The sequence below is a fragment of the Lygodium microphyllum genome, chromosome 14, assembly GCF_053477565.2.
Source record: "Lygodium microphyllum isolate KBCC chromosome 14, Lygodium_microphyllum_v1.1.10, whole genome shotgun sequence".
NCBI classification, from domain to species: Eukaryota; Viridiplantae; Streptophyta; class Polypodiopsida; order Schizaeales; family Lygodiaceae; genus Lygodium; species Lygodium microphyllum.
In genome coordinates, this window is record NC_141148.1 from 16741149 (window position 1) to 16753838 (window position 12690).

The 12690-nt window shown below is 38.1% G+C and overlaps 1 protein-coding gene across 3 annotated transcripts in view; it reads left to right on the forward strand.

The window, feature by feature from the left end:
• The first annotated feature begins 10199 nt into the window (after positions 1 to 10199).
• Positions 10200 to 12690, forward strand: part of LOC148025364 (F-box family protein) — a 39652-nt gene continuing 37161 nt past the window's right edge. Inside the window, exons 1-3 of one of the 3 annotated variants that reach the window (XM_087692424.1) lie at positions 10200 to 11096; positions 11154 to 11265; positions 11348 to 11478. In XM_087692424.1, coding sequence (XP_087548550.1) covers positions 10320 to 11096; positions 11154 to 11265; positions 11348 to 11478 — 1020 coding nt within the window. In that variant the 5' untranslated portion in view covers positions 10200 to 10319. The remainder of the gene's footprint in view (positions 11097 to 11153; positions 11266 to 11347; positions 11479 to 12690) is intronic. The other 2 variants (XM_087692425.1, XM_087692426.1) reach the window with 2 other exon arrangements.

Genomic DNA, 12690 nt, shown 5'->3' on the forward strand with positions numbered 1-12690 from the left:
TAAACTAATTAGATAACAATAAAAAACTAATAAACTAATTAGTAAACTTGCACAGACTAATTAGATAACATTAGATAACAGTAAACCAATAAACTAATTAGTAAACTAATAAACTAAAAAAATAATTTCATCATTATCATTATCATTAATCATTAATCATTAATTATCAATATCAATATTAATATTAATTAACATTAACATTAACGATAAATTAGCAAACTAATAAACTAATAAAACAATTTCATGTTATCTAATATCTAATAAAATAGTCATGTTTCTATCTATCTAATCAAACTAATAATAATAACTAATAAATAAATAATAAATAAACATAATCATAATCATAGTCAAGTCATGTTATCTAATCTAATCTTCTTCTAATATAATCTAATAATCTAATCTAACTAACTAACTAATAAACATAATATAATAATAAAACTAATTAGTTAGTTAGATTAGATAACAATAAACTAAAAACTAATTAGATAACAATATAAACTAAAAACTAATAAAACTTATAAACTTAAACTTAATTAATTAACTATTAACTAATAATCTAATCAAACTAATAACTAATAAATAAACATAATCATAATCAAGTCATGTTATCTAATCTAATCTTCTTCTAACTAACCTAATCTAATCTAACTCACTAATAAACATAATATAATAATAAAGCTAATTAGTTAGTTAGTTAACAATAAACATAATAAAATAAAATAGTCATAATCATATCATAATCATAATCATCACATCATATCATAATCATAACTAATTAGATTAGATTAGATAACTAATCATAAATAATCATAATCATAATCATAACTAATTAGATAGATAACAATAAGGTAATAAAACTAATTAGTTAGTTAGATTAGATAACAATAAACTAAAAACTAATTAGATAACAATATAAACTATCTTCTATAATCTACACTACAAGGGAATGGGGCAATAGCGACGGCCATTTGCGATGCAAAAAGGCAGTGTCGCTAAAAGTGTCGCTATTTGCGTCTCTATTGGCGTCGCTATTTGCGTCGCTAATATTAGTGACGCCAATAGAGACGCAAATAGCGACGTCGGTCTGGGGAAAATTTTTCGAAAACCCGAGCGTAACATTCGTTGAGAGAACATTTGCGAGAAAGAATGAAAGAGAGAGCGAGAGAGCTTAAAGCTTTGAGAGAGAGAGAGAGAGAGAGAGAGAGAGAGAGAGAGAGAGAGAGAGAGAGAGAGAGAGAGAGAGAGAGAGAGAGAGAGAGAGAGAGAGAGAGAGAGAGCTCATCACCATGCCGCCGCCGCTATATATGAAGAAGAAAGAGAAGTGTGCAATGGAGAAGGGAGGGAAGGTGCAAAGAGAGGGAGGGAGGAAAGAAGGGAGAAGAATGAAGGGAGAGAAAGAGAGAAAAAGGTAGAGAAAGGAAATAAAGAGAAAGAGGGAGAGAGAAATGAGAGATGAAGGGAGGGATAGAGGATGAGTGAGAGAAACAACGAGAGAGAGAGGGGGGAAAAACAAAGAGAGAGGAAACAAAGAAAGGGAAATAGAGAGAGGGGGAGAGAAATAGAGAGAGGGAGAGGGAAGGAAGAGAGGAGGAGGACGTAGAAAAGAAGGGTGAGGTAAAGAGAGGAAGGAGAGTGAAAAGAAGAGAGAGAGAGAGGGAGAAAGAGAGATAGAGAGAAAAAATAGAGAGCGAGAGAGAGGGAGAGAGAAATAGAAAAACAATGAGAGAATGAGAGAAGGTTAATAAAGAAAAGTAAAGGGAGAGGGGGGAGAGAGAGATAAAGAGAGGTGGGGTGACATTTCTTTCAATATCTTTGTTTCTTAAGCTTTTTATTTTCTATATTTGATTGTCTTTGCAATGAGATGAGTCGAGTGAGAGTCAGGAGGGAAGGAGGGAGAGAAATAGAGAGAAGAAGGGAGGGGAAGGAAGAGAGAGATGGAGAGAAATAAAAAACAGGAGAGAGAGGGGCTTCATAAAAATTTGTCAAACCCCGAGCATGGCATTTTATAGGTTTGTAAACAAGCAAGAGAGAGAGGGAGAGAGAGGCCGTTCCCACTGCCACCATCCATGAAGAGGGAGGAGACAAGTGTAAAGGAGAAGGAAGGAACTCCCGAATAAGAAAAAAATGAGAGAAGTACGAAGGGATTCTTCTTCAAGCTTTGAGGTAAGTGCATTATCTATTCTCTCTTTGTTTTTCTCTTTTCTTTACTTCTCTCTTTCTTTTTGTTGATGAGTGTATTGAGAGAAGAAGTGAGAGAGATCAACATGTACAAGGGAGATTGAGAGAGAGAGAGAGAGAGAGAGAGAGAGAGAGAGAGAGAGAGAGAGAGAGAGAGGTCGCTACCACCGCCAATCCACCACAAAAAGAGAGGGGACAACTGCAAAGAATAAGGAGGGAGCCCGTGAAGGAGAAGAAGAAGAAGGAGAGTAGCGTGAAGGGATTCTTCTTCAAGCTTTGAGGTAAGTGCATTATCTATTCTCTCTTTGTTTTTCTCTTTGAGATAAGTGCATTATCTATTCTCTCTTTGTTTTTCTCTTTGTTCTTCAAGCTTTGAGGTAAGTGCATTATCTCTTCTCTCTTTGTTTTTCTCTTTTCTTTACTTCTCTCTTTCTTTTTGTTGATGAAGAGTGTATAGAGAGAAGAAGTGAGAGAGATCAACATGCGCAAGGGAGATTGAGAGAGAGAGAGAGGTCGCTGCCACCACCAATCCACCACAAAAAGAGAGGGAACAACTGCAAAGAAGAAGGAGGGAACCCGTGAAGGAGAAGAAGAAGAAGGAGAGTAGCGCGAAGGGATTCTTCTTCAAGCTTGAGGTAAGTGCGTTATCTATTCTCTCTTTGTTTTTCTCTTTTCTTTACTTCTCTCTTTCTTTTTGTTGATGAAGAGTGTATAGAGAGAGAGAGAGAGAGAGAGAGAGAGAGAGAGAGAGAGAGAGAGAGAGAGAGAGAGAGAGAGATGTCACTGCCACCGCCAATCCACCGCAAAAATAGAGGGGACAACTGCAAAGAAGAATGAGGGAACCCGTGAAGGAGAAGAAGAAGAATGAGAGAAGCGCGAAAGGATTCTTCTTCAAGCTTTGAGGTAAATGTATTATATCTTCTCTCTTTGTTTTTCTCTTTTATTTACTTCTCTTTTTATTTTTATTGATGAAGAGATGTATAGAGAGAAAAAGGGAGACAAATCAACACAAGGGAGATTGAGAGAGAGGGAGAGAGAGAGAGAGAGAAGTTGCCATTGCCACTACCATTGCCACCACATCCACTAAAAGAGAGGGGACAACTACAAAGGAGAAGCCAACCTCTGTCTCTTCTCCATCTTGCCCTCCTCGAGCTTGCATGGCAGGCACCAAGCAAGCATGTCCCCGTTTCTCGGCCATGGAGAGGCCTCATGCCAAAGCCTGCCACCTGGAGTACAAGGTGGAGCCTCCTCTAGTGCAGCAACAGGTACTCCCCGTAGAGCACAATGACCACTAGAGAAGAAGAGGAGATGGAAACCAGACACAAGTGTGAGATAGCCCACCAGTAGGAAGGTAGACTGCTACAGCTATGACGATAGAAAGAAGAGCCTACATGATGTACTACATGTACCTTCTATTACCAAGAATCTATTGTCAATTGGACAGATGGCAGAACGAAATTTGCAAGAATCTAGTGTCGGTTGGATAGATGATTTCAACTGATACACATGGCTGTACATTCGGAAGTACAAGGATGAGGTACTCATGTCTTTAAGCAAATGGGTTTATAAAGAGAAATGCAAGTCAGATGGTTCGTTGGAAATGTATAAAGCCCGGCTCGTTACAAACGGATATGCACATCAATACAGCCTAGATTATGAGGAGACTTTTAGCTCGGTTGCTAAGATGGAAATGGTGAGAATAGTCATTGCATTAGTGGCTTCTAAGGGCCGAAAATTATGAAAAGTGGATGTCAAAAATGCAAATTTACTCTGCAACCGTCGCTATTTGCGTCGCTATATGCGTCGCTATTTTGCATCGCTAATTGGGCTAGCGACACAAATAGTGACGCAAATAGCGCTAACCCAATTAGCGATGCAAATAGCGACGCATATAGCGACGAATCGATCGCGTCGCTATTAGCGATGCAAATAGCGATGACAGGGATAATTTTTTCCATGAATAATTCCGTCGCTTTAAACGTCGCTATTGGGTCGATACGTTGTAGTGCTATAATTCTATCTATTCTATTCTACTATAATCTATAACAATAATAGATAGATAGATGGATAATAGATAGATAATAGAATAGAATAGATATAACAATAATAATAACTAATAGTAAAGTAATTAACTTTAACTATAACTATAACTAATAATAACTAATAACTAATAATAATCTATCTATCTAATCCTATAACTATAATAACTATATAATATAACTATAACTATTATTAACTAAGTAATAATAATCTAACTATTAATAACTAATAATCTAACATCTATCTAACATTAACATTAACATCTATATCTATCTTCTATCTATTATCTATAATCTATCTATAACTATAATTCTATAATCTATAATAGAATAGAATAGATAGAAGATAAAATATAGAAGATAGATAATAGATAATAGAATAGATAGATATAACATAACAATAATAATTATCTAATATAATGAACTAATATAACAATAACAGCCACAACAACAACAACAATAATAATAATATAACTAAAGTAACTTAACTAAAGTAATAAAGTAACTAATAGTAAAGTAATTAACTATAACTACTATAACTATTAACTATTATTATTAACTAATTAACTAATATAATAATAATAACTTAACTATAACTATTAACTAATAATCTAACATCTAACATTAACATTAACATCTATATCTATATCTATAATCTAACATCTATCTAATCTAACATTAACATTAACTAATAATCTATCTAACATCTATCTAATCTAATCTAACATTAACATTATTAACTAATAATAATAGATAGATAACAAATAAATAACAGATAATAGATATAACAATAATATAATTAATTAATAGATAACAGGAATAATTAATAGATATAAATAATAAATAATAAATAACAATCTATTCACTAATCTATTCTATTATTATTATTAATATTAACTAATTAACTAATAAAATAACTATAACTATTATTATTATTATTATATAATCATTATATTAAAATAATGGGGGGCGGGGTGGAGGGGTTGGTTTGGTGGGCAGTGGGGGGTGGGGGCGGGGGTCTTGGCAGGCCGTGGGGGGGGGGGGTTGGGAGACTTGGCGGCGAGGGCGAGGGTGGTTTGGCGGGCAGCCAGGGGGTGGGGGGGTTGGGAGACTCTTTTTTCCCTCCAATCACTTCATGGCGAATGACATGCTCCACCTTTGACGATCAATGACATCCTCCAATCACCTTCTACAGTGCGCTGGGGGAGAGAGAGAGAGAGAGAGAGAGAGAGAGAGAGAGAGAGAGAGAGAGAGAGAGAGAGAGAGAGAGAGAGAGAGAGAGAGAGAGAGAGGGAGAGAGAGAGTTGTACCTCAACGCCTGAGCGAGGTGGCTCCCTTGCAAGCGTGCTCCTCTACGTGAAGCGTGCTCCCCTGCAAACGTGCTCCCTGCGGGCGCGCTCCTCTGCAATTCCAAGTGTGAGACCCTGCAACCAAACAATGGAAAGAGAGATCAAATAAAAAATGCATGATATAGATAGAAGATAATCATGAGAGAAAGAGGTCGTGGGGTATTAAAGCCTTGCATGCATGCAATTCAAAATTTAAAAATAGGATTGGGATTTAAAAAGAGGCTTGGGATTCAAAAGGAGGCTCGGGGAAAGAAATGGAGGTTCGGGAGATACCGAACCTCCAGCCAAAATGATAAGTAGAATAGGATTGGGATTTAAAAAGAGGCTTGGGATCAATGACATCCTCCAATCACCTTCTGCCGTGCGCTGGGGGAGAGAGAGAGAGAGAGAGAGAGAGAGAGAGAGAGAGAGAGAGAGAGAGAGAGAGAGAGAGAGAGAGAGAGAGAGAGAGAGAGAGAGAGAGAGAGAGAGAGAGAGACTTGCACCTCAGCGCCTGAGCGAGGTGGCTCCCTTGCAAGCGTGCTCCTCTACGTGAAGTGTGCTCCCCTGCAAACGTGCTCCCTGCGGGCATGCTCCTCTGCAATTCCAAGCGTGAGACCCTGCAACCAAACAATGGAAAGAGAGATCAAATCGAAAATGCATGATATAGATAGAAGATAATCATGAGAGAAAGAGGTCGTGGGGTATTAAAGCCTTGCATGCATGCAATTCAAAATTTAAAAACAGGATTGGGATTTAAAAAGAGGCTTGGGATTCAAAAGGAGGCTCGGGGAAAGAAATGGAGGTTTCGGGAGATACCGAACCTCCAGCCAAAATGATAAGTAGAATAGATAACCTTTGAGAAATAGTTTAAAGCACTTTGATTTTTGGTCAAAGTCTTCAATCTCTTATCGATGGCATCTAAGCGGTGCAAGATCCTAAAGAATCCTACACAGTTATGATATTCTTTAATTTGTTTGAGAGCATGACCACTTGCTTTATTTCTAGCCATATCCTTCATTTTGCGCAAAATTATTGAATCATTAGGAGTGCCAAGTACAACATCAGGGATAGAACCATTGCCTCTCACATTGGATAACTCAATGTGCTCCATACTGCGCAAAATGTATGAACTATATGTAAACTTAGTTTTAAAAATAATATCTACATGTAGCATGGTTAAGCTAAAATTTTGGCTATTGATGGATTGAGTCCAAGTTGCATGATGAGTAGTGTTAAAACATATACTTTTACTTGAATTTTTGAAAACATAACTTTAAAATCAATACATCGAGAGAGAGGAAGAGGGCCACTTGAAACACACTAAAGTTTGTATACACATATTAAAATTTACATCCACTTAATGAACATCATCAAAATATTAAAGCACATATTAACATATAAATATACTTAAAACCAAAAGTATGCATTTTATACTCTTGGTTTTAAGTACATTTGTATATGTGTATACTTTTAATGATGTATGTAAAAATCAAGGTACATAAAATATGTACATTTAATATCTAAAATATGAAAATATAGGCACATAGTATATATATACATATATATACATATGTGTGTGTGTGTGTGTGTGTGTGTGTGTGTGATATATTTTCTTATGTATACATAGATTAAAGCTTTGATAAACGTCATTAAAAATAATCACGCTCACACACATACACATACACACATATATATATTTATATATATAAGTATATTATGCACATGTTAATATGCACACACATAGATCAAAGTATTGATATACATTGATACACTACTACTCACGAGAGAGAGAAAACATTTAACAAACACTATCCTTCCACTCATAAAAGCGAATATGCATTAAGTCTCCCTCCAAACACACATCTAATTTAGATTTTGAACGCATGAAGATTTCAATAAATACTTAAATCATTAAGCATTAATAAACATTATATTCTCATGCTTTAGAAGAAATGCACCTTTAACTCTATATTAAAACCTTTTGAATCCTTTAAAAAAATAATTTTAAAATTTAAACGAGAGAGAGAGAGAGAGAGAGAGAGAGAGAGAGAGAGAGAGAGAGAGAGAGAGAGAGAGAGAGAGAGAGAGAGAGAGAGAGAGAGAGAGAGAGAGAGAGAGAGAGAGAGAGAGAGAGAGAGAGAGAGAGAGAGATGCACTTGGAAAAGGAGTGTTGATGACAAAATCAAAAGTGAGATATGTTAGAATGAAAATAATGTTAGAGAAACATTTGAAAGCATGGAAATAAAAAACGAGAAAGAATGTAAAATGTAAAATAAGAAGAGAGATATGCCTTGAAATGTTACTAGATGAAGATATCAAAAGTGCACAAACTACATAAAAAACACCTTGTGACAAACTTAATGTTAGAGAGACTAAAGACAAAACATCATTTAACACATTTATTAATGTCACATACTCTCTTCTTTGTATCATAGGATGTAAAAATATTAATTTCTATGTACTACTTTAAGTTATATTTATGTGATTTTTAAATATGTATTGCTTAAAGAATAAATTATTGATAATAATAAATAAATATAATAACAACAAAATATTCATTCATACACAATACATGTTCCTAAGAATAAATGTATGTATTCTTAATATAGACATACATAATAACACACAACATTAACACACGCATAATATTAATACTTATAATAATACTAACATAATATATATTAAACACTCAACTAATACAACACAATCACTCACTTAACCAATACAACACGTTCACACAAATGAATGCACATTAATACACAACATTAACACCCACACACTAACAACACACGTAATATTAACGCAATATATATTAAAACACTTACGTATACAATACATTTACTTACTTAACCAACACAACACATTCACATAATTGTTTTTTGGGGGGTGCTTGTTCCTAAGAATAAATATATGTATTCTTCATATAAACACACATAATATTAATGCATATAATAATACTAACATAGTATATATTAAAACACTTAACTGATACAACACATTCACTCACTTAACCAATACAACACATTCATATAAATGAATGTATATTAATACATAACATTAATATACACCCATAGTAATAACACGCATAGTCTTGGGAAGTGTCAACATTGATTTTTGGAAGGGGGATCCTTCCACATGGTCGTGTTGTGTGTGTAGGGGGGGGGGAGGGGTGTTCGACATGGTTGTGGTATTCACAAAAATAAATATATGTATTCTTAATATAAACACACATAATAATACACAATATTAACACACACATAATATTAATACATATAATAATACTAATATATATTATATATTAAAACACTTAACTAATACAACACATTCATGCACTTAACTAGCACAACACATTCACACAAATGAATGCATATTAATACACACACAATATATATTACAACACTTAACTATACAATACATTCACGTACTTAACTAATATAACACATTTATGCACTTAACCAATACAACACATTCACACAAATGAACACACATTAATACATAACTTTAACACACACACAATAATAACACACAATCTTGGGAAGTGTCAACATTGATTTTTGGAAGGAGGGGGGTGTTTGACATGGTTGCGGTGTGTGTGTGTTGGGGGGGGGGGGGGGGATTGACATGGCTAGTGGGAGGGAGGTGTGGATGTCGTTTTTGGGGGGTGGAGGGGAGGAGAGGGAGAGGGTGGTCTCCATGGTTTGGTGGGGTGGAGCCTCTTAGACCACCATGTTGCTTTGAGAGAGAGAGTACTGGAAGGAGCCAAATTGTGAAAGGAAGACTTGTTATTAGTCCAAGGTTATTGTTTATATATAGGAGTGAGGGAAGGTGATTCCATTGATTCGCGATTCAACCATCTTGCAGTTGGAGAAGCTCACTTTGAGGTAGATGTAGGGAGTTGGGACACTTGTGATTAAGGGTGGGGTGGCATTATAGAAGGCATGAGGGTGATGATGTGGGTTGATGTGGCGGGTGGGCATGTTGATGTGGTGGGGATGCAGTTCGAGTTGCATGGAGTTGAGATGGCCAAGGAGAGGATGGGTTGGATAGGGAGCCAAGATGAGCAAGGAGAGGGTGGACAGGTACAGGGAGCTTGGGCGGGCAAGGGGCCAGTTGGTTGGGAGGAGATTCGAGCAAGCAGGCGCCAGGCCACGAGGAGATTCATGCCGTCAAGACATTGCCATGTGGTACCCGCTACTTAAAAGGCCGGGGAGCGAGCACACGCCATGTGGTGTGCTCCCCCACCTTTCAATAATAATAGTGAAAGGATGGGAGTGCAATATATTAACTATCAATAATACAAGTGTATCATAATAGTTTTGGGGTCTCTCATGCTTTATTTTTGGGATACTCAACTGGCCATGAATCATATTGTTATGTAAGTCATGCATGAAAATGTAAAATGTATTAAGCAATAGTAATAGTGGTGCTTTTGCAACACCAAACATGAGCAAGTGCGTAGTGCTAACCCCGACGCGATGCCGAGAGAGACTGAGCGTATAAGACGTGCATAAAGATGTGGAATATGTTAACCAATCAAAGATGTGGAATAAGTTAGATTGGGAGGTGTGGAAGGGTTTGTGCACAAGGGCGTTTCAGAAGGGAAATTACCGCACGGTGCAAAAGACATATTAGTAGTAAAGATGTGCCTACCTTCCCTGTAAGTTTGGAAACCTTTAGAAGGCTATTCCGCCCCCCCTTCCGCAGGCCCATCGGCCCGCCTCCGACAGGAAGAGTCCGAGACAAAATCCTGAACGCACCACTCCATAGTCTAATGGAGCAGCACACTTGGCCGCGTGGTTCCATCTACCACGCTTTCTCGGCTCTATCCGCCTCTTACTACGACAACCGCCTGGAGCGGAGGCAGCAGGGCCACCCTCGAGCCAGGGGTGGGACGCAGCTATTGGAATCGGGGGAGCAGCAGCAGGTAATAAAGAGGAGGCACAGAAGCAAAGAACGCGAGCACGAGAATGACGAGGACGACGATGAGGAGGTGGACGGTGATGACGATTTGTGCGAGGGGCACGTCTTATATCGCGATCATGAAAAATTGATCAAATCGTGCACACACACCAGACGGGACGTAGAGCGCAAGTGCGCCCCCTCTCTCAGCATAAACGGCCTCGATTTTGTTTCATACGGGAGACTGCCTTGCTCCGAGAGAACCGAGGAGAGTTTGCGTCGTAAGACAGTTCCTTTGATCCACAGCATCCATCAGTGCTCCCTTTCTGAAAACCGCCGGCCTGGTCATGATTTGTCTCAGGAAGCCATTCGTGATTTCTCACAGCTCCCTGATGACATTCTTCGAAGAGTCGCAGGCTGTTTTTCTTGGCCAAACCTCTGGTCAACAAGTCGTGTTTGCCGTCCTTGGAGCCAGGCACTGGCTCCTCTCCGGGAGGCCATGCTTTTTGTTCACTGGGGTAAGAAGTTTAAACATGGTCGCGGGGGTGTGGCTCGGAATCTCACTAAGGCCCTCGACTCTTTTCTAAAAGGAGCAGTGCGTGGTTGTGCTGCTGCGATGGTAGATGCAGGCCTCCTCCTGTGGGAAATGGTATGCTCAGTTCGGCAGTCCTTCAAATTTTCAAGCATTTTAAGCTCCGCATTAAAGAAGCTTGTGGTTCTCCAGGACAGAAGACAGGAAGGAATGCACTGGTATAAGAAGGCTGCAGACCTTGGAGACCCAGCTGGACAGTGTAACCTTGGACTCGCATATCTGCAAGGTGTGTGAGTTCTTATTGTGTTGAAATTTTATCATTTTGGGCAGTTCTTGGCAGCTACCATTGAACTCCTGAACTTGGACAGAACCGAGCAATCCAACTGAAGCAGTTAAATGGTTTCAGCGGGCAGCCATAGCAGGTCATGTTCGAGCACAGTATAGTTTGGCTCTTTGTCTCCAACAAGGAAAGGGGACAGAAAGCAGCGCAGTGAAAGCGGTGTGTTCTGCATCTTTTACCTCTTTCACACACACTGTGCACAAAAAAAAAGGGTCAACACTGCTTATGTGCTTATATTTTAACCTAATGCACTGACATTGGTGTTCAGTTTCATTGAGAATATAATCAGTTTCTTGAGACGCACATTTTAACACACCAGACACATTCATTCAGCTACAATTCATGCTTTTAGGTGTTTACTTTGTCCATTAAAAGAATCAATGCATTATAGAAAGAAAGTTACAATCATCACAATGATGGAGCAGCACTATGTCTTGTAAAACATGTTAAAGGAATAGTCTAGACTCTTTTGGAGCCTCAATTCTTTCTATCAACAGCATTCTTTTCTTTCTTTAAGGTTTAAGGTAAGACAGATGCAGCCAAATGCTTGGAAGGGGGGGGGGGGGGGGCGGTGTGCAGCTGCCGATGATCATCTTCACCGACACTCTTTCCACATGACTGTTTTTCATGGAGGATCTTGTCAGAATAGCAGTGGAAGAAGGAATGAAGACATGAACTTAGAAGCTAAAGAATCACCATAGATGGCACAAGCAATGAAAACAATGGATACAAGATGGCAGGTCCAAGCAAGTGTGAGATGCACATGAGTGAGGGCCCTGCTGAGAGAGAGGGCAGTCCCATGATGTCGTGTCCAAAATGCAAGAAAGAGAGACTACTAGGGTCCTATGTATAGAAAACCCTAAGAGTGACCTGAAATGTCCAGATGGACTAGAAATGCCACAGCACAATTGGCTATAATGGATGAAATGACCAAACCAACCACAAATGGACAATACATGTTAGAGCTTCATGATGTTCCCCACTTATGGAGTGATAGGGTTCACAACAAGGAGAGAATGTACATGGATTGCTAACATCCCCTCTTAGATCCTGGATGTGGCATTGGATGTGCCAGATCTGGAGCATAAGCTAGGAACACTATCTCTAAACCACAAAGGGCTCTAAGAAACATTGCTGATCCAAGAAGTTGTGGAGAAATCTAGATAAATACACGTAAATAAAGAAGTAGAGAAGTGGGGTTTTAGAAGACATAATCTCTTGCACTTGATTGTTGAAAGGTAACTAGCATAAAGGAAACTTTGGAAAAAAGCTCCCAAAGCAAATTATTGTAACTCTTCAAGATGAGAACTTGTATCTAGTATTGTTGAGCCACCATAATCAAGGCTTGCGTTAAAATTTAATTGTTGTACA